Here is a 22,423-nt window from a genome sequence, read left to right on the forward strand (position 1 = left end):
CTCTTCAACAAGAGAATCCAAATCCATGGATTCAGGGTATGGGTCATGGACTTCTATCCAGACACTCCACAAATTAACCCGACTAGATCTTCGAATTTTCGGACCTGCAATACGGATCCCGGGTTAGAAATATATGGGGGTTGTTACAGTGTATGTAGCCTTTAGGGGAGCAAATCGCTTCAAACTTCTTCGACATTAATGGGGCATCCCACCTTGTTTTATTGTATCTCCTTCTACGTTTTCATCTAAGTCTATGACCTTGGATGCTTTTACTTAATGAAATGTCCTTAGTGATGACCAAAAAAATAGTCACGCTAGTGTTTGTCAATAGGAGGCATGTGAATTGATTTTTTGTTCTTACGACATAGTTTAGTGGATAACCCAGTTTCAGTGGGGTGGATTGAACATTATGTATGTTTTCGGAATTTATTTCCCCTAAATCATTTTCCTTGCTTCCATCATCACCAACTTCTTCTCATCTTGCATTATATCCACCTCCTTGATCTTCCCGCAAACAAGATGGCACAACTCTAAATCCAAATCCGAACATCTAAAAAACCCAAATTGAAAAATTAAAAACCAAATGTAGATCTACAACCAAAAGAGGATGTCACCGTATCCAATGATTCTTGAAGAAGATGAATCACTCTTAAATCCGAGTATATAAATGGGATAATCGTTGATTTTAAAGAATTGAACTCAGAAAAACTAGGACTTGTGAAATAAGGGATTAGAGTTGCGTAGAGTTTGGTTTTTGTTTTTTTAAATTTTAAAAATGTAAAACCCTTAAATGTAATATAATAAGGAAAATTTTTTTTTGTCCGAGGTTCATCCTCAGAGGGGCTTTGTCATTTCCAAGGGTTGAATTCATGTCCTCTCCACTGAGAATTATGAATATTACGACTTTACCAATCCTGTATTGACATAAGAAAAACATGTTCAAAGCAAAATTCCCGCTAGTTCACCTTAGACCGTCCGATTTCTTTATGATTACGTAATAAGATCCGGTTCATTGGCTGCAGGCAGCAGGAAGGAAAAAGAAAATTCCAGTTTTTTTATGCGCTGTTCTTCCGTACACGTTACCGTCATTGATCTCCTTCAATACGTAACCATCACCTTCTGGCTTCTTTCCTCCCCCTTCCCCTTCCCCTTCCCCTTCCCCTTCGTCATCATCACCTCTTTCTCCTCCGAATTCAATCTGCGCAGCGGAACCTCCGATTTCGACGTTTCTGTAAGTTCTCTCCCTTTCTTTGCTTCTGCTTTATCTCTGGTTTTCGATTTTTTTTAGCGTTAGAGTTTGAAGAAAGAATCATCGAATTTTACTATCATTCTGAATTGCTGAGACACATTTTTCAGAAATCGGTTTTAGACGCGTTTTTAGGTTGTAGTAGAGCTTCCAGAATTGGGTTTCTGAATTCGCCCCATTTCCCCTTGTTATGTATTTCGACTTTTGATCGCCTTCTTATTATTGAATTGGTTTATCTAAATTCTCAAATTTTAGTGGTTATATTTCATTAAAGAAGGTCCTCTCTGCGCGTGGCCCGTAGTCTTCTCCATCCAGTTCCAGAATCCAAGCTCGGATTTTGAAATAAGAAGGAAGTCAACTGTATAAAATACCCTAAATTTGCTTCTTCCAGTCTCAATGGAGGTGAATTTATGGAGCGACAAGAGGGAGCGTGAGATGTATGATAATTTTGCTGACCTATACGCCATTATCAAGGTCACCGAGAAGCTCGAGAAAGCCTATGTTCGAGACATCGTTTCATCTGCCGAGTACGAGCCAGAGTCTTTGAAGCTTATTGGCCAGTTCAAGACCTTGACTTCCACGCTCAAGGATACTGTCCCCAGCGTTGAACGCTTTGTTGACACCTACAAGATGGATTGCCCTGCCGCTCTCAACCGTCTCGTTGTTTCTGGAGTCCCTGCCACCGTTGAACACCGGGCAGTAGCAGCTGCTACTTCGTCAACGTCGGCGGCAACCGTGGCTGAGTGTGTGCAGAATTTCATTACAGCAATGGACTCGTTGAAGCTCAACATGGTAGCTGTGGACCAGGTTTATCCTTTGCTTTCTGACCTCTCTGCTTCTCTTATCAAGCTTAGTATACTGCCACCTGATTTCGAGGGAAGAGTGAAGATGAAAGAATGGATTGGGAGGTTGTCTAAGATGGGAGCTGCTGATGAATTGACAGAGCAACAGTCTAGACAGTTGCACTTTGATCTGGAGTCTTCCTACAACTCCTTCATGGCTGCTTTGCCTAATGCTGGATCCTGATTGTTTCACTTCAGCTTGTAAGTAAGGATCTCTATTTCCTTTTGATATATCAGTTGTAATGGTTGTTTAGTGCTGCTTTGTTAATGTTTGTTGTTACCATGAATCCTTTTATAGTTCCAAAAAATTGACATTTGTTTTAGATGCTAACAAGACGTAGATCTTTGAAACTATATTTTGTTCAACATCAAGGAAGTTCAGCCTGCATATTGTGCCCATCAAATGAAACAGCATGTTATGACACATCAGATTTGATGTCCTGCCTGTTCTTTCTTTTGGTGGGTTGTGTAGAATATCTGATTCTGATATATAGATTTCTCTGCTGGTGCACACTGCTTTTTTGAGTCTTTTTATTTATTTATTTATTTTTGTATTTATGTTGTCTAATTAATCTGGAGAAATATATTTGAATATGAGAAGTTATATTATGAATGTCAAATGAAGTTTTGAGTTGAAAAAGAAAACAGTTCTTTTCTCTTTGTGCATCTACATTGAGTCATCTTTTGAAGCATATCATGTGATGTTGATAAGTTTCTACAGTACCCTTTGGCTTCTAGTACTTGAAAATCCTGCAAAGGATACAGTGAACACTCATATGGACTTAAACCTGAGCAACCATTCATAACAGCTGCCTCATATGCTATTGTTTTCAATTTAGATAGAGGACTGTCATTGAACAGTTCGGAACATAACTTATGAACTGATCCTTCCAAAATTCCTGCTCTCTTTGTTACCCCTTAGTTGATGAAAAGCTTTCTGAACAACCCCCGAAGGACTGGGGGGTGGTTGAAGAGATTGGCTACAAGAAAATGTCTTGTGGTGTTGCAATGCAGGAATGATTTGTTTATGTCTTGCATATTCTGGGTCTTCTTCGTGTCGGTATGGAATATATTAAAGAGACAGAAAGGCACTTCCAAGAGGCACAATGAAAAGGGCGGGCAGTTTCTCCTGCAGGATCCCACTAGACCATAAAGATGAATAGAAAAGCATACAACCCCAAAACTTCATTGTTAGTGCAGGTCTTAGTCTTATGCTGCTGGATGCCTAATCTACCTCCTAGTACTGGTTACTCTCTGACTTGCACACTAAAGCATTAGTTCAGTGAAGCCTCCAAAAGAATGAAATTTAACATCTATGAAATAATAATGTTTTGGGTAAGAATGGATAACAGACATATTTATCAAAAATAGGGACAGTGTCTGAAGAAGGATCTGATGGTTCTAGCTGTTTTATAGTTTCCACTCATTGCAGCTAATCGTGGAACTTAATTCTTGGAAAAAAATTTATTGCTAATTTGATTCTATACTAAAAAGTCTATTCATATGAAATTTGATACTGTTAGTTGGATGAAGAGCTGAAGCTCTAAGATATATATACATACTGGGCTTATTACTCAGACCTCTTTTGACCTTTATTATAAACAAGCATAAACCCCCTGTATTTCTGATGAATATTTTTAACCTCCTTTACTTTGCAAACTTTATATCATTCAGCCCTAGCTTATTAGTGTTTTAAGGTTAGGTAATGGCTTGATTTGAAAATCTTTTTTTATTTTATTTTTTATTTTTTTATTGACCATACAACACTTGATAGGGCTGATGTTATTGATTTTCTCCTCAATGAAAGTACCGTGTTGCTCTCAAGGAAATGCTAACTCAAGCCAATTGTCTCATTTCAACCCTAACTTACAAATCCAATTAATCCTCCATCTTTACATGGAGACAACGAAGTTCTCAAGTGGAGAACCAAAGGAAGCCCCAGGTTATCTCTACTTGCACGGCAATGGTCTAAAAATTCCTCAGGGAAGTGAAATGGGGAAAAACTACAGAGATAGAGGGTTATGGAGAGAAGGTGGGGGAAGGGATTTGGGCAATGCCTAACAAGTTGTGTCACACCCTACCCAGCTGGATCCGGTCATACCCGAATACCCGTGGGGGTGATACATCGCAAGACCTAGGTTCAGTGACAATTCCATACAACACATGATATAACATAATTAAAAGGACAAGAATAATCAAGTTCAAGTATTGAAACAAAAAATCCAAAATATCAATTACAATCATCCAACAACTAAAGTAGAAGTTAACTAAAGTTAATCAAATGAACATCAGAGTTGAAGAGATAGTAAATCGTTTGCAGTGGAATATCTTTAAGGATCATTCTAATGGAAGGTGACACCATAAGAACAATCTTGGCATGAGTATGATGTATCGTGTGCATCGATATCTTCCCTGATCATGCCCTCGTGGTAATCACCTGACAGTGGATCCTCCGTGGGAGCAGGGTTGTCATAACCTGAAGAAGAGTCTAAAAATATACACAAATAAAGGAGTGAGTTCATAGAACTCAGTAAGGTTAACTAACATTCATGTCATGCATTCATCAATCATTTCCACATCATAAACATAAGATAAGCATGTGATTAACAATATAGTTAAAATGAAGTATGATTATGATACGATGTTCCTAACTCTATCATGTAGTCTCTATGGTAGACATGCTTTAAGTATAAACATCAATCTCCTTTGGGCAGTCTCAGTAACTCTCTCTTAACAAGAGACGTCTATTGGGTTTTCCGCGGTTGTTGGGTAAAGTCCTGTCGAACTATGGTTGGGGTATAGGTCACCAATCTCTCACATCACCGTTTAGTATGAGATTTGACGCGTGTCAATAATAAGCGTAAGCCCAGTGCAAGGTCATACAGTCTCGTACTACATATGGTCCGAATATCTCCCCTTATGCCTAGTACCCTTTTGGTTCAATACCTTCTCACCTATGAATGGAATCCTAAACGGGAGACATCGGTTGGACCCCATTCCTTAACCCAGTGGTCATCCACATATAATAGACAAGATGTTCTCCATGTCCTCTCACTGTTGGACCCATTCATTAACCCAGTGGTCGTCCACATATAATAGATAGGATGCTCTCCATGTCCTCTCACGGATTGGTTACCGGTTTTGAACGCCCAAGAACCCTTATCTATTTTATGCAACCCTACCTCTTTATGATGATAGTGGACCTATTTGACATCCAGGACCTAGCCACTAGCATCACGAGTTAACCGGCTTCAATACCCCTACCAGAATGTTAGTAGTACTCATAGGGATTTCTTCACCCCAACACTTCTAGACACCTATCATTTATGCAATTTAAATCTAAATATCATCACATGAGGTCACTAGGGTAATGGGCAAACCCACAACCCCAGTTGATAAAATCAGCTAAGAATAATAATTCCATTCAATATTCATCACATACATTCTCATATTGTATACATATCATCAATATAAAGTTTCAAATAAAGGAAGATACCCAACGTCAAACTTACCTTCCATTCGCGCAAAGTCACACATAGGCATATAATAATAGATAACAATTTAGAGCAATTTATATCACTAATGGGATCCAAAATAACATCACTTAATAATACACAACATGGTTAGTCATTCCTCAGCTTTCAATTCGGTTTCTTTCTTAATTTCACAGTTTTGGTTCACTCGAGTCAGCGATTAAACTCACAAAAATTCCTAATCACACAAGAAGAATAATAGACACAAATTAAAATTCAAATGGGTTTCAAAAGAGTTCCCAAAATCACCCAACAAAACCCAATCTGACAATTTAGTTCAAACCCGCCGTTCTAAACCTAGTTTCGGTGAAAATTCAATATTTTGCTACTGATTTGAAGTCGAATAGAAATAAAACTTTGGGAATATTTAATTGGCAGCAATAGGGTCCTAAGGGTACCTTCAATTTGATCTAATTCGTCCTAGATCAAAAAACCCCAAATTTGGCTCTTCGAATCGGCCGCGGGCATCTCGAAGAGTCAAAATGCGAAACCGTTCGCAACGATTTGCACAAACCACTTATAAATTAATGAGAAACATAAACATAATTAAAAACAAGCATTCAATAGACCTAACATGCATCAACTACCCAAATCTATCATTTATTGCGAAGAACACCTCAAAACCAAGCTCAAAGAAGAGTGTTTGAGGATTCTTACCTTTTCTAATGAATCCGCAATGACTCGGGTGCCGGCACGCTTCCGAATGGTTAGAAACCTTCATTTCCCTTGGTTCTCTTCCTCCTTTAGCCTCAGCCTAGGACTAGCAATATAAAATGCGAGTATGAGAGAAAAAGAGCAAGAAATAGGGTTTTAAACAGTAAAAACCCGATTCTGCCCCGAACTGGGTAGGGGGCGGTCGACCGGCCGTTCAATCGGCCCAATCGACTGGCCCTGGTTGAGAGGCCAAACAGGGTCCAAATTAGGAGATTTTTGGCTTGGTAGAAAGGTCTTTCAATGATCTACGCATGAGCGAAGTTACCTCGTCATTTGGATTTTCTATCATCATTTTACGGACGTGCCAATATCACCTTTTAAAACCTTCATGACTAAACTTCTCTCTCCTTTTAAATTCTAGAAGAGGTGTCAAGTCATCACTAGAGTCATCCATTTGCATTGGGTCACTTCCGAACCTTCGGGCTCAACTCGGATGGCCCACAGTTGTCGCTGACTTAAGGCCCGGGTTCGCGGTCCTGAACACATGCATGGGTTCGGGGGATTTCACAAGTTGTCTTGTGCTCATTCTGGTTTTGAATTCCCCATTTCCTTTGCAGGTATCAGATAATAATTTGTGATTTTTCTTGGATTTGGGAATTAAATGAGGTTTTATTTAAAACCCATTTCAAGTTCAAGTTGAACAGATAAATTTGCTTGCATTAACAAGGTTCTCGTGAAGCAATATAGAGAGTTGAGGTATTGGAAGGTCACGTTCGAGCCGTATGTTCTTTCGAAAGAAGAATGCTGCTGTAGAGGTGGAAACCTAGTATAGTACCATAATTGTTAAGGCATCACCCTAGGTGCCCTTAGAACTGGAGAGCCTCGCCTTATGGAAGCTCTGTAAGGCGGTCGCCTTGGGGTCCAAGAAGTCTCCTCAGGTGCCTCGGACGCCTTGGACCTCTAAGGCGTCTGCCTTTTTAATTCTTTTTAAAACAAAAAATGTGATACATAGAGCATTAGATTATGATCTGAAAATTCCTATTCTATTATTAATTTTACTCTGATGCTACATGGGATCAACATATTACATTAAAAGAAAAAATACTATCAAGATTAACCTAAGGCTATTCGCAAATTGCAACACCAGACTAGAGCATGTTTTGAAATTTTCTCTCGAGCAGCGACCGTTGGCGACTTGCAATGACCGTATTAGATTCTCTTCTTCTCAGTGAACCCTCTCTCTCTCTGTGGCGAAGAACGAAGTTATGTCACTCGACTCACTCCAGCGACTGTTCTCTTCTTCTTTTTCTTTAAGAAAGTAAAAAAATATGACTCTTTGTAATGGAGGTAACAAAATGGAAACCTTGTGGCGGAATGGCAACTCTCCGACGTTTCTTTCTTGTTTCTCTTCTCTAGCGAAGTTTTGTCCGTCTCTGGTGACTCTTTTTTTGTTTCTTTCTTTTTCGCTTTCAAAACTCTATTACTGTGTTACAAAATGAACACCTTCGTCACTCAAAGTGGCAACTCTGCAACGATTCTTTCTCGACTATCTTCTCCAGTGAAGGTCTCTCTCTCTCTCTCCCCCCCTGCGACTTTTTTTTTTTTTTTTTTTTTTTCAAAACTCTGTTATAGTTTTACAAAACCGAACACTTTTTGTCTCTTGCAGGGGAACTCTCGGGTGATACTTTCTAGACTCTCTTCTTCGGCAAGGTATGTCTCTCTCTCTCTCCCCACCCTCCCTCCCTCCCTCCCTCTCTCTCTCTCATGCGACTTTTTTTTTTTTTTTTTCAAAACTTTGTTACAATTTTACAAAACTGAACACTTTAGTCCCTTGCAGCGGCAACTCTCAAGTGATACTTTCTAGACTTTCTTCTCTGGAAAAGGTATGTCCCTCTCCAACAACACTTTTTTCTCTTCATAAACTCTCCAGCTGTTTTTTCCCCCTCTTCTAATGGAGGCTCACATATTTTCTCTCTCACTTCTACTGCTTTCATTCCCTCGACAACATTCCTTTCCTGATAACGATTATCCCAACTTGGGTTTTATGAATGCCGGTGGTAGCCCAGCTAGCCATGGATGTGTAATATGTTGAAGCTGGTCTTTGCTTTTACTGTTGCACTGCAAATCCATCCCCGTGCCACTGGCCCACTATGCAATAAGAGCTCGAAATCTGTGTTACCCAGGGATCAAAGTAAGTTAAGATGTACGCCGGTCTTTAATTGCTAGATGTACAGTGACTTTGACTTGATTTGTTTGTGGTATGTTGGATGACTTGTAGCCTAATGTTAGTTCTTTTATTATGTAAGATATGCTATATTTATGATGAACTAGAGTGTTTTTTATGTACACGAAAATTTCTCTTAAAACACCTCAACTGCCTCAAAAGTGCCTCGGAGGGCGCCTCATTGCCTCACCGCCTCAAGTGGCCTAAACCACTTTGTATCGCCTCATTGCCATGACGACTATGTATACTACCATTCAATATGGAAAACCCAGTAGCTACAAAACCCAACCAGAGAGCAAAGATTGACCAAACAAAGGAACAAAGGAAGAGAAGCAGATTTTAGGAGAGAACAGAAAGAGCAGATTGGGTTTCATCTTCTTTCACACGGTCAGTTCTAACGTTCAGGGGGCTAGTGGAGGTTAAGGTGAATAAGGGCTTAATGGTTTTGCTCTTCTGAAGCAAGGTATAAATACACCGCTGTGTATTGTTAGGTTCAGTGGGTAATGGAGTAATTGTAAGAAATACAGAGGTTTGATAAAAATATTTGTCAGATAAATCAGGGGAGGTCTGAGTAATTTGCCCATAAATAATTGAAGTTCTTAAATTCGGATGTGGCAATCATGTGTGAAGATTCTAAAGTACTCTCTACTTTGGAAGGCAAATTATGGTATGTGATAACTGATAACGTTGATTTGCAGGTTTCCTTTTTTGGGTTGCAGATGGGTAGTCATATGTAACTGCTGAAGCTGGAAAACTTTGGAGATTTGAAAACACATTCAAAATGGCAATCTTTAGCCATGGTAGTGAAGGCAGGTCGCATCATATTATTGATTGTAGGCTCTTCGTTATTTGGTTTTTATAGTGTTTAATGGCAAGTTACTATTTTGCATTTTTACGGTCCTCATTGGATCTTTATAGTTCTCCTAATCACCATACTGATGCATGCATTTTGCCTATTTGGGAAAGGTTCTGTTGTAAAACGTTTATGAGAAGGCTTCTGTGCAAAGTAAATACCATAGTGGAAATTTTTGTATTCATTATGCCCATGTGTAAATAATCTCAAAACATTTCGATTATGGTTTTGTAAAATTCTAATTCATTTGACGATTAAAATTATTTGATTCAAAGAAGAAATTGGATTACTATTGAAAAAGTAGAATCACCATATTTGTTGATGAAGGTTTCATTTTTGTGGTATGGGATATTTAGATGCTGTCATGATACAAAGTTGTATTAGAAATGCGCTGTCATTTGAACTTCTTGGATGGCCATCTAACGATACGAGGACCTTCTTTTGATATCATCCCTCCCCTACCAAGGGGAAATGGGAGAGAGCAGGAATGCTAGATAAAATTGTAGGGTTGTGAATAGATTACAATTGTGAATTGAATCTAGATCTTCTATGATTCACACCTATGCAATTCTCTGTAATTGGTATCTAGTATTGTGACACGTGACAGTTAATTATACAATTGCCGCAATTAGAATTCAATTAGAAATTAAGTATAATAAATTTCAAAAATTAAGCCTCAAGAAAGAAGAAAGAGGAAAGACAAAATTGGGAGAAATAATTTTAGTGATTTATTAGATGCAATTTTAGTTGGATTTTAATTGTGACGGTTGGATGCTTAAATGCCATATGTTGCAATTCTAGATACTAATTGCATGGAATTAGGGCTAGTGAATTGTAGAGGATTTAGCAGGAAAGGAATGCATGATAAAGGCCCTACAGGCCTGTGAATAGATAATTGAAATTAGCCTTATCTATTTAGGGGAAACTAAAGGATCTACATCCTTTACAAGTAACACCTTTGCAATTCCCTGTAATTAGTGTCTAGGATTGTGACAGCCCTGCAATTAGTATCTAGGATTGTGACATGTACGCTCTTGCAATCTATTGTTACTAGACTATAATTTACTCTCCTACCCCTTTCATCTATTAGTTTGGCTTGGATCACCATAGACACGATCCAACAGTCGGCTATTAAAGTAACTAACTTGGACCTTTACGTTACATTTCCACGAAATACATAATCCACTGGTTGTATGGATTGGGGAAATCGAATAAAAAATCATCAAGTTTCAGGGATCGAGTTGATCTCGACAGCTTCTTATCATCATATCTTGTCTCCATTAGAAAATGTATGTCGGGCGTCAAAGATTTAACTAGATTGTGTGTTTAATCCTTGCCGGCGGCATATGTAATATCTCATCCCCAATTTCCCTAGATGTGAAGTGTCTTTGTTTAAAAAAAAAAAAAAAAAAAAAAAAAAAAAAAAACTATCTCAACAAGTCAATACTCGTCCGTTTTCTCTTTCAAAGTGTTGTGTCTCATATCTGATCTTGGTCCTGACCTATTTGGATTGACTCCCGAGGATCTCCTAAGCAAAAGATGGTGAAACCTGCAAAAGAGGTTAGCGCAGGCCGGCTAGGATGCCGGGAAACTGCCTCCAATGGCTAAGTCAGTCGGGATCATATTAAGGTCCCGAGCGAGTGTTGCTTAAGGATTCATTAGAAAATGTTCGTGTCTTACCCAAGGGGTGAGTCCTCGTTAAATAGTGCATAAGTTACCTTATTAGAGCCAATAGGATCCCGACTATGGGCTCGATTACAGGCACGCCCGGTTGTCTCCGGGATAGACTTGCTGCTTATGTCGTTCTTACCTTCTTTCTCTTTGCGTGAATGAAGAATACATTACTGAATACCCGGCCGGGTGGATATCCTGGGTAAAGATCCAACCTGATCACTTGTGTGTGTAGCGCGCGCATGCTTCCCGTAACACAAAGCTTCATCTGAGCGAATTAGAGGGGAAGAGGTTGACAATGATCCTTCAACCAAGAATGCACAACTGCTGCCATACACTCCTTACCCCTCTTGGCAAGGTTGAGGTAGGCTTCTGTAATGGCCCTTGGTATGGTTTGTAGAAGGTGGATTTCCATGGTTATGTAAAGCTCACTTGATATATGGGTTCACGTAGGGATGGATCGGGTATGGTGGGCAGATTCAGTGGTCATGGGTATTGAAGCGGGTGGATGGGTAAGGTCCAAAAGGTTCGGGTTATTTATTTTTGGGTTTGGGATAAATTGATGAGAGGCAAGTAGGTTTGGGGGTGATGTGTTAGGCTTAGGCTAGTTTTGCAATTGGTATTCGAGGTTAAACGGAGACATGAAAGATGGGGTATGAGGGATAAGATCAAGGTAGAGATGTGGATGTGATTCTGGTTTTGCCCTACCTCTTGCACCCTGGAAGGGGCAAGCTTGCTAAATAGAAGATCTTGCTAGTTGTTAAGTAGGATCAGGTTAGTGGAGCAGGGACTTCTGATTCTTATTACTTGTTTGTCTAATAAGTCTAGGGTTCTGTGGGGGACCATTGGTAATGCTCGGATGCTGCTAGGGTGGTGTTTAGGGGTGTAAACGGATCAAATAGTGGTAATAGCATATATGTATCATATTATATTTAGATTAATTCAGATAACGATTCGGATGACATTCAGATACTTATTTTTTTAAAATAGATTATTCTAAATGGGGATGAATACAAAGATTGAATACAATTGGCATGCCTCAGCAAGAGTCGAACCTGAACCTACGACCTCTTCACTAAGAGGTGTTGGTTTCAACCACTAGAACAGCTCTGCGTTGACAATTGTTGACATCTTTACCATTGTATTTATGTGGATTAAATTTGAAACTTAAGAATTTAGTAACTTTCCTTTCTTCTACTCATTTTAGTCCTTGATTTTCTTAAATTTCTTCACAATTGATTTTCCTTTGTACTTAGTTAATAGAAAATTCAGAAATGTATTTACCTTAGTTTAGTAGAAAATTTCAGAAAAGTATTTACATATCTCAAGTATAAATTTTATAAAAGAAAAAAAATTACATATAGATCCCTTGTGTTTGGAATCAATTACATCAACTATTCCTAAAAAAAATCAACTACAGATGCCCCTTGCTGTTAAGAATTGAAAGCTATAAATAGACAGCTCCGTAGAAGCAACAAGTGGGCATTTGTATTGATTCTTTTTTTTAGGGGTAATAGATGAAATTGATTGAAAACACGGTGATCTATATATAATTTGTCCTTTATAAAACAAGCAAAAAAATCCCAAAAAATAACTTAAATGGATATTTTTATCGGAACGGATAATAATCAGATAATATGCATGACGGCACATTTCTCCTAAAGAATTCAACACTAGAGCGTGATCACCAAAGCTTTGCTTCAACTTGACTAGCAACAATAATCATTGAAGACGAGCAGAATTGCAAAACCCAATGACTCTAGTGAAAAATAATGGACCTTGCTTCAGTCCTGCATATTTAATGTGCAAGACTGTCAAACAAAACAATTTCGGCCGCTGGATCGAAATATCGACCGAAATTTAAAATCCAATGATCCAAAATTCAGCTTCCGTCCTGCGCATCAATTTCCAAAAATAACACCTGCAGGAATTCCATTCTTCACCTATTGGAGGGCATACCGTACTCGCTAGTACCACTACTCGGTTAGCTCTTAAATTCCACTGAAACAACTTGAAAACAGGACACTCATGCTTATGCGCAACTACCTCTAATTTGCCAACTGACCAAGCTCAACATGCAGCTCTAGCTGGTCTTTTGTAACTGTTGCCAACTTTTCAGTAGGTGTGGGAGGACTTGGGGACATGGATTCTATCACTAGCTTGCCCCCATAAGTTTTCTAGAAGATATTGTGGACTTCCGCTCATTAATGCTCTTTATCTGCAGCTACTACAGTTATTTTTGGCACAAAAATACAATGCTCGCAACCGGTCTTTGATTGATATCAACCAATTGGTTCTTGTCTGTTCATTTATTGAGTGATTCAATTAATTGACGTGACTCTGGAACACATGTATGTACAGAGCCAATCACATCTCCATGGCTTTAGACGGCTACCTGCCTACTGGTAAACGGCAAAATAAGGCAACCATATGTGGAATGTTCACACGAACAAGAACCTATGAAGCAATCACTTGGTACTGCTATATTCATAAATACCCCTATTCCCACGTAAATGGTGAAAAATATACCAACTGATAGCCACACAAATCTGTACTCCCACAGCAAATCCAGAGCTTCAGTGGTAAAAGACAACTGATTGATCAAGTCACACAACACAAATAGCCACCTAGCGGAGCACATACCAGAAAGCAATGTGAAGATATCTAAGACTTTCAACTAGTTTTTTTCTCTTTCTTTTTCCCTCCCTGAAAACAAGTAGGGACAAAAAGTTGGGTATCAAGAGAACTGCCAAGTTGTCCAGAGGCTCAGTGAGATGAGCACATTAAAGGGGTGAAAACACAAAAAAAAAAAAAGAAGGAAAAGCGAGGTACCACCCCACCGCTGACTCTTGCTGTTAAAGAGGATGATAATCACAACACACCAAATTGATTCAATACCCATTGGATGGTTGACCATGTTATCCAACTCTCACCACTCTTTACTTTTATGTACAAGTTTTCCTGTCGGTGCCTGATGACTGTACAACGAAGTTGTCCCCAACAGCTGAAATGTTTCAATTGATATATATCAGTGCTAAGGATCTAGCCTGTTGCAGATGTTGATGTTGACATGGAGATTGGGAAGGTGATCCGATGCTCCATGTCACCATCAAGTTGATCACTACCACATGTAACACCCTCAAGCCTCTCCTCCAGCATTCCACCGCTGGCTGCTTCTATTTGATCAGTGATTGGGTCTCCATCACTTGCAGAACTTGATGGTCTCTGTTCCCTGAGAATTCTCTCAGTGGCATCCTGGATCAAACTTGTGTTAGAAGAATCTGACAGTGCTGATGGCTCATCCTCCCTCTCTGGCTGGATGTTCAGGTCAATCTGGCCTTTAAGAGATGAAGAGGAGGGTCTTTTACCATTGGGATTCTCATCATCAACAAACTCATTAGGCAACAGGTGTTTCGGGGTTGAACTGCTGTTACTTGTGCTACTACTCATTGGTGGATCATCCTCTGCTTCTGTCTTCAGAGACTGCTGGAGCTGCTGCTCTTTCTTACGTTCAGTTTCTGCTACCTTCTCTGATTGTCGTTTCTCGCGCCGCATCATAAGCGTACGGAAGCGCCTCCTTACAGTGAGGCATACACTGCATGTGCACGTCGGCTTGTGCTTTGGGCCCTTTCCACTCGGAGGCTGGATGCAGACAATGCATGTACAGCCAGGCCGATGGCGAGGGTGCTTTGTGGTGGCCTGAGATGATGAAGGGTGGGCCTCTCCCTCTTCTAGAATGGCAAGGTTTGCAAGTGTGTCAAGCCCCTCTGAAGCTTCAACAGCCTCGGTCACCTGTTTTGCAGTCTTTGTTTTCTTGGGAGCAGCTGCCCAGTCACAACCACAAGAAGATTTTCACATTCCATCTTTTGATACTTCAGGAATTTGAGAATCAGGGGATACAGTATATCATGACACAACTACCAGTACTGTAACAATACAACTAAAACAAAGTGGTACTCAAAGAGCACCCAAGCTCCACAAATAGTCATGTTTTTAAAATGTCATCACAATCATATTTCAAGTTGTTCATACCAGTGCTCTTAGAGGACAACAGATCTTCAAGCTGTTGTGTAGTTAATTCTTGTGGCGATGAACATGTGGATCTGCTTGCATGAAATGAAGAAATGTTAATAGAACTACTTAAGATCCTGTTTATGAAACAGATAACTAGTCATGAAATATCAGCCCGACCAACCATCACAAGATCTGTCACTACGAAAATCAATAAATAGGAAAAAGAGAAATGACCATTGGAAATGCTATCATCCATATTCCAAGTATTAAACATAGGGTACCAAAAAAAACAGAGTACCAAGAGGGTCCATAACACAGTCCAAAAAATCTACAGGGCCATGAACCTCAGATTCAACTGGCCCCAAAGTACCCTGGGACAGAACTTGTTACCCTTCCAGTGTCTACAGCAGAGTGGTGAACCTTGACACCATGTTGCCAGGAGAAAAGGAAAGGGAAAGAGAATCAGTGGGAAGAACAGGGTCACTGCCCTTCTGTTTTTCTTTTTGATTTAGTTATTTATTATTATTATTATTATTTTGTCTTGGGGATGGTGGGGATTGGGTAGAACACTTATTTATTTATTTATTTTTATTATTATTTTTTTTAGGGGGGGGGGGGGGGGGGGGGCGCAGCCGAATGGAAGAGAAGAGAAAAGGGTGGACCTGCCACAAGAAGACAATACAAATTGACAAAGAAAGTGAAGAAGTAAAATCAATGGGGAGAATGGTACAGAAACCAGATCCCAATATCCATAATTTACTTCCTCAGTAAATCTCAATTGATTAGAAGTTACACCTGTTTTAGAAAGTAAAAACTAGAGTTTCAACCAACTTTAAGACTTCCCAATACCACCAACAATATTTGAAAGCAAACCTCATTTAACTAAACAGAACCACTACCAGATCTATGCTTGACGACTTAAAGATATCGACCTAATATAATTTTAGAATAGAAGGTCAAATAAAACAGGCCTCTACATAGTCCAGGTGACTCTGGTTGACCAGCGGCAAAGCAAACTGGACAACAGGACTGTATTTGAAGAAAAACAAAAACATGTCCCCTGACATCAAGTAGTTATAACCAGCCTAAACCAAGCCCTTTTCTAACAGGAAAAAGTTAATTAGATCTTTTCACTAATTTGTTGGCCCATATGGACCCATAAGATGGGATTGGTGGGAGCCACCAAGATTGAGTTTCTCATTTACTTCACTTTCTATTAGCTTGCTTTTCCTTGTATTTCTATTTAGCTAATAGCTAAGGTAGCTAATAACTGACACTCTCTTTTATATCAATTTTCATTCTCATTTTGGCCTTTTAAGAAAATCACCATTGAAAATCATTGGTGATCATAACTGATAACTCCTTAGTAACTACAAACAGAATTGACCAATAAATGAGAAGCAGATTCAGTAACTGAATATGCGTAAATTAATATAACATTTTTCAGGAAATTAATGTTAGAAGAAAGAATCCTCCACTCACCAATTTAGGTTCCCAAATCAGAGAGATGGAGAGAGAGAGAGAGAGAGAGAGAGAGAGAGAGAGAGAGAGAGAGGGGGGGAGGGAGGAAGAGGGAGAGAGAGAAAGGTATTTATTCTCTCATTGGGATACTTCAATAGTATCTAATATTCACAACATTACAACAACACCACAATTTAAAAATAAAAAATATCTATATATATTAAAAAAATAATAAAAAATAAAAAGATCTAGAAATGGGATCTGTTATCCTATCTCTAGGATCTAGGTCCCCTGGCTTTTAAGAAAAAGCATGCAGATAATTTAGTCTCTTCATTTACTCATCTAATAATATTTAAATCATTATGTTTTTGTACTATTTTAATTCAGGATTTTGTTTCTGTAGTTTCAAGCAGCGGCAATGGTAACTGTCCTAATAGATTAATTCTAGGTTTTGACTGGAGTGGAAGAAATTTCTTCTGGTCCTTTCTCACAGGTTCCATAGAAGCTGTGTTTGTAGCTCTTCCCCTCAACTTCTTCATCTATCTCTACTTGCTCTTGTCTGCAATCCTAACTACAGAAAGTATTGTCCCCTCTGAAACCTATGATACCAACAAATCTAGCAGCTCACATCAGCGGAGAAAAATCCAAAATGGAATTTAAGCGAACAGGGTATGGACTATATAATCCTAGAGCTTTCCTGCAGAGGTAACAGACAGGCTTCAAGGAAATGGGGTTGACAATATTCCTCCAATATGTAATTCTCATAGAATGATGTATCCAATTCTAGGGCTAGGGTTTATAAGAGGATCTCCATAGAATTTCAGATTTGCCCAGAATCTTCCAACAAATATTCCAAAAAAATTGTATGGGAATCCTAAGGATAGCTTTGAATTAGGTGGGAGTTGAAAGGAAAGACTTCGGGAATACCAGATGGGTTCTACTGAGATGATGGTGAAAAGTAGGGAATGATCAATATGGGAAGAAATTGGAAACCTCTCTTTGAATCCTCTCCTGCTTGTTTTCTCTTCACTCTCTCTTTTCCTTCGTTTCTTTTTTGTTTTCTTTTCTTCTTTTCTGATTTTTTTTCCAGTCTGTTTTCTGATTTCCACCGACACAACCGAGAGAGGGGAGTTTAAGGGGACTCACAGGGGCTGGACAGGTTGGGGGAAGGGCTTAGAAGGATCGCAGGAGAGTGGGGAGCATGTCTAGAGGTCTTAAACAGCAAGGGAAAACGGTTCTAGGGCCTTTGGGGTCCTGGGAATGGAGGTTCTTTTGTGCGCAGAACAGGGTAGGGGCAGGGGATGAGTGTGTGGGCTCTAGGGAAGATGGGGAAGGGTAGGGAAGCTGCTGTACCTACAGGGGAGTGAGGGAGAGGGAGTTGCAATGGGAAGGGAGCATTTTCTAAGGGCTGCACAGGAGGGAAAAAGGGGCAGGGAGAGGGTGCGAGTGAAAGAGGAGGCAGGGGGTGGGAGAGATTCTGTACTTGGAAGCTGCTGGAATGAGAATTGGCTGCTTGTGGAATGAGTGAAGCTTGCTCGAATGAAGAAGAAGAAGCTCTAATCAAGGGTGGAAGTACTGGCATTGAACAAAATCCTTACTCAACCATGGCCCCCTCAGCTTAGGGAACCACGATCCTCAAGCTTAATCAGTTTTATCAATCATTAAAACTGAAACATAGAATGCTAAGCTATTTATAGCTTTCAAAAGACTCTAGGACCCAACAGGCTTCTTTAATAGACAAGAATCACACTACTTCGCATGGATTCTTGATTTGGAACCTAATTACTAAAGACATGCCGAAATAAGACTGTAAGTTAATTTAAATAAACACATGCCTGAATTCTTTTCTAATTCAGACTCTAAAGCACATGTGCCAATTTAAGATAACCAAGGATTCAACAAAACAAATTCTAATCAAAACACAACTCCTAAGACTAATTCAAATACAATTCAACTTAAGCAATTAAACTCAAATAAAACTCTAGAATTAAATCTGGAAATAATTGCAGTATTAAAAGAGGCTAAAATGCCCTAAATACCCCTACTAAGGGGTTCAGCCAGATCAAGGGGGCTTCTTGGAGCCATCCAGGGGGCCCCACTTAGGGTTTTGGCAGGGGGTCTTCATGTTCACATAAGAGAATCTTGGAGACCTCGTTGTAGGAGAAGCACTGATGCAAGATAGTCTCATTTGCAGCAGTAGGTAATGATTCCTGAAGAATATATTATTGAGTCTGAAATTTGACATGGCCAATCCAGTCCATTTACTAGATTTCCAACGATTGGGATTGCCACATATGGCACAAGGAGGTGCACTGAGGGCAGTCCATAGATACCCAGAAAAGTTATTCTATTAAACAATATTCTGGGTTCAGAGGATTCTTTGACTGTTCTTTGACTACACTGAAACTAGAGGTCATTAGGCAAATCACCACCTTCGTTTGCAACTGGATACCTCATACCAATGAACACAACTGTTACCACCAGTAACAATGGCTAGAATATATAAAGGCAAGGAAGTGTTCATTTTGCAGGCAATTGTACACTTATTTCTTTGTAGATTCTGTTTCTTTCTTTAATTAAGTTGTCATTCGCCACACAGAGAAATTGACAAAAACGGCGCAATTTTCACTGCTGAAGCAATCAGAAGCAAAAGTCAAGAAGCATATACAGCTTTATATAAGGCATAGATGGCCATCCCCTCAAAGAAGATTATGGAAGAACTTGACCTTTTGGAATCCCATGAATTATTAGAGCAGGTCCACCTTGACCGAAGAAGCACATTGAATGGCAGTTTCCGCCATTTAGAACAGTCTTCACATTGGACCCATTGAATATTCACACTGTCACATATGAAGCACAGCATTAGCATTCACTTTGCAAGGGGCTATAAACATAATCCTCTTTAAAGATAAATAAAAATTCATTTTGCTTCTAGGTATAAAAGGAAAATGAACCCCATTAATGACTAATAGTTGAACAAAGGCTATCGAGAACCTTTTCCTGAGGAATGCTAAATGAAGTGGACACCTATCAAGGAGGTATTTCAGCCCTTTTTCCTACTTCGTCTTTCTATTGTGTTAAGGTGCAAAAGCAAGAGTTTCCAATATCAACACTAAACTGTAGGGCACCATTTTCTTGCAAAATTTGAAGTTGGGTGAGAGAAAAAGGGTGGGAAAAAGAGCAGACAAGCTTTCCTTAAATTAAGGAAGCTTGTCCGCTGACATGGCATCCCACTTTTACCACCCCATCTCTTCTTTTACCACCCCATCTCTTTTAAGAGTCCTACAACTTTAGTGGGACTTTGTGGGAAAGGGAGGTAAATGATGAAAGTAGAACCCACATTTTCAACTTTTTCATAAAACCCTTTCATTTCTTTTTCTGCTCCCCCATTGTACTACTAGTGGGTCTCACTTGTTTATTTTCCCACCCCTTTTTTTATCTTGCAAACAAATGACTGTTAGATGAAATGTTTCTAATACCAAGCATGCTTGGGAATAGGTTTCCAAATCCCTATTGTAATTTCTTGTTCCATAGAAAGCAACGTTTAAAGTATCGTGTATCGGTAATGTATCGGTAATGTATCGGTTAGGCAATTTTAAGAGACGTTGACGTTCGTATTGTATCATATCGAAGATACGTATCAATGGGTGAATAAGAGAATATAAATTATCAAAATACATATGAAAGTAATCTAATTTAAATAGAAAACAGTAGACTTTATCTTGAGAAAGAAGGAAAATGGCCATAAGAACAAAAAATTCTATTGAGAGGCTCGTATGTCCAACCCATTATCTTGCAACTGCTAGTCACATGGCTTGCAGATTGCCCTGAAGCAGCTCATGCCTTCAATGATTCAAGGTTTCACCTCATATTTTTGCTCGATTGGTGCCAAACACATCTTCTAGTGTATGTCCAAGGCCTAAGGGGTTTGGAAGCTGTTCTCTTCAATATAACACATTCTTCAGTCTGAACATTAAGTTCCCCTAAGTTTTGGTGATGTGCAAATCTAGAAAATTTCTCCCCATGTACAAGATTTAGTGTCAACGGGCGAGCTAGTCACAAATAGTAAGAAATGCAAGAGTCTGCAGCTCATCACGAGACCAGGCTTTTTCCCTCTTTTAAGCTAGATCGATACTTATGGGTATGTATCATTGTGTATTGCATTGTATCGCTATGTATCGGTGTGTATTGCATTGTATCAACATGTATTAGCCGATACATTGAGAGACACGAGATATGATTCGAAAAAACAAAAGTTTAGATACATATCAATCTATATCGAATTGGTGGCTTGCGATACCGATACGTATCGGCTGATACGATATGATATGGCCCGATACTTTAAACCTTGATAGAAAGTACTTCTTTGCCTTTATTTTATGCTATTGTTTGAAAACACATATTTTGCAGGTGTATATGTAATCTCTCCCTTTCTGTTTATTTTTATATTGCTTTGTTACATGGAATCTGAGCCTTAATAATCAGTGATCTTTGGTCTTCATGAAATTGGTATTATAGTCTAATAAGAAACCATAAATTATTTGCAACAAACAATAGAAGGCATCGAAACAGCCTCTAGCATAAATTGCAGGCATAGTTCGAGGTCTCGCAAGATCTCATTCTTTTTGAGACCTCAAGATGAGATCTCGTGCAAAATGAGATGGTCCTAGAAAAGTACAAGATCTCAGTTCAATCCAGTATCTAAATATACCATATCTCGGTCTAGACAAGTCGAGATATCTCAATATTGATACTCCTTCTGCCTTTGCAGGTTTTGGTGTTTTGGCCGAATTCGCTAGAAAGTTGGCCAGATCTCTACCTAGAATGCACCAACAAGCTATTTAGCTCCTCTAGAACAAAGATATATAAATTTTGAAGCCGATCTTGATGCAATGTGAGTATTCTTCCCAAACATTATTTTCTTAAAAAACTATGTTCTAAATTGATGGAGGTGGTGCTGGTGCTGGTGCTGGTGGAGCAGCAGCAGGAGTTGCTTAGTCATTGATTTTACTCTTGTACTCTTGTGGTGTAACATATGAGTACACCAATGTCGTACTGTGAAATTGTGAACGACACAACATATTTGATGTATTAATTGGCTTCAGACCTTTATGTTTTCATTTATATCAAGTAATGATTGTTCTTTCATGTTTTATAAGTATATAAATTTGCTCCTTCAATGTATCGGTTTCAAAGTTAGGGTCAAGTTGGAACTCCTAGATACACTTGTTTTCTCACAAACCTAAAGTCACTACTATGTTTAGATGGCCTAAAATAGACTAAATACCAAATCTTAGACCAAACTGAACCCTAATACACACCGAAATGAGCCTCGAGTTGGGTCGAGTGGACCAAGGGTTTTTGCCAGATCTAAGCTGAGATCTCAATTTTTTGAGGGAGTGAGATCTCTAACACTGATTGCAGGGAAAGGCTTCGTAGAAAAAACTCGCCCCCCCCCCCTCCTCCTAGGACACTGCATGTGTGGAAGCCTTCGGCACCAAGGCCGCCCTATTGATGTTGTTTGTTTTGAGGTGTCACTGATTATGAAATCTGTTTAAACCATTATTGAAGGCTAATTTTCCTCAGGATCACAAAATTTTCTTTTTTATACTATGATTTTGATCAAAATTTTCCCATGATGTGACGTAAGTTTCATCCCCCTGCATGGTCCTTTTCCACAAAGATTATGTTTTGTTAATCCTTTTTCTGCTTTGCTATATGGAGCTTCTGTGATTTCTCCATTGCCTCTTTTAGTGAAATCAAAGTTTTGTTATAAACCCTATGGTAATTATCTTCTTCTTCTTCAGTCAATGTCATAGTTGTCACGGCGACGAGGCGATGCAAGGCGGTTTAGGCTAATTGAGGCGATGAGTCGACGAGGTGCCCTCCGAGGCGCTTTTGAGGCGGTTGAAGCGTTTTAAGTGA

The 22,423-nt window shown here is 39.2% G+C and overlaps 1 protein-coding gene and 1 pseudogene across 7 annotated transcripts in view; one reads left to right on the top strand and one right to left on the bottom strand.

Annotated features, from left to right (window-relative positions):
• Positions 1 to 1,110: 1,110 nt before the first annotated feature.
• On the top strand, positions 1,111 to 10,036 carry LOC149028973 (vacuolar protein sorting-associated protein 28 homolog 2 pseudogene; annotated as a pseudogene). 6 transcript variants are annotated; one of them, XR_016170714.1, is made up of 5 exons: positions 1,112 to 1,231; positions 1,521 to 2,289; positions 7,942 to 7,985; positions 8,113 to 8,158; positions 9,198 to 10,036. The product of XR_016170714.1 is annotated as a vacuolar protein sorting-associated protein 28 homolog 2 pseudogene, transcript variant X3 (transcript). The 6 variants fall into 6 exon arrangements; XR_016170715.1 differs by lacking the exons at positions 8,113 to 8,158; positions 9,198 to 10,036 and having other exon boundaries at positions 1,111 to 1,231; positions 1,521 to 2,293; positions 7,942 to 7,958; XR_016170712.1 differs by lacking the exons at positions 7,942 to 7,985; positions 8,113 to 8,158 and having other exon boundaries at positions 1,521 to 2,293; positions 9,198 to 10,032.
• Positions 10,037 to 13,131: 3,095 nt separating this feature from the next.
• Positions 13,132 to 22,423, bottom strand: part of LOC149028974 (B3 domain-containing protein Os07g0563300-like) — a 61,403-nt gene continuing 52,111 nt past the window's right edge. The window contains exons 12-14 of the mRNA XM_089139844.1: positions 19,225 to 19,338; positions 15,056 to 15,126; positions 13,132 to 14,847 (exon numbers count right to left, since the gene is read on the bottom strand). Coding sequence (XP_088995970.1) covers positions 14,066 to 14,847; positions 15,056 to 15,126; positions 19,225 to 19,338 — 967 coding nt within the window. The 3' untranslated portion in view covers positions 13,132 to 14,065. The remainder of the gene's footprint in view (positions 14,848 to 15,055; positions 15,127 to 19,224; positions 19,339 to 22,423) is intronic.

Source organism: Hakea prostrata, chromosome 1 (genome assembly GCF_041222555.1).
Source record: "Hakea prostrata isolate BN-2017 chromosome 1, UWA_Hpros_2, whole genome shotgun sequence".
NCBI lineage: Eukaryota > Viridiplantae > Streptophyta > Magnoliopsida > Proteales > Proteaceae > Hakea > Hakea prostrata.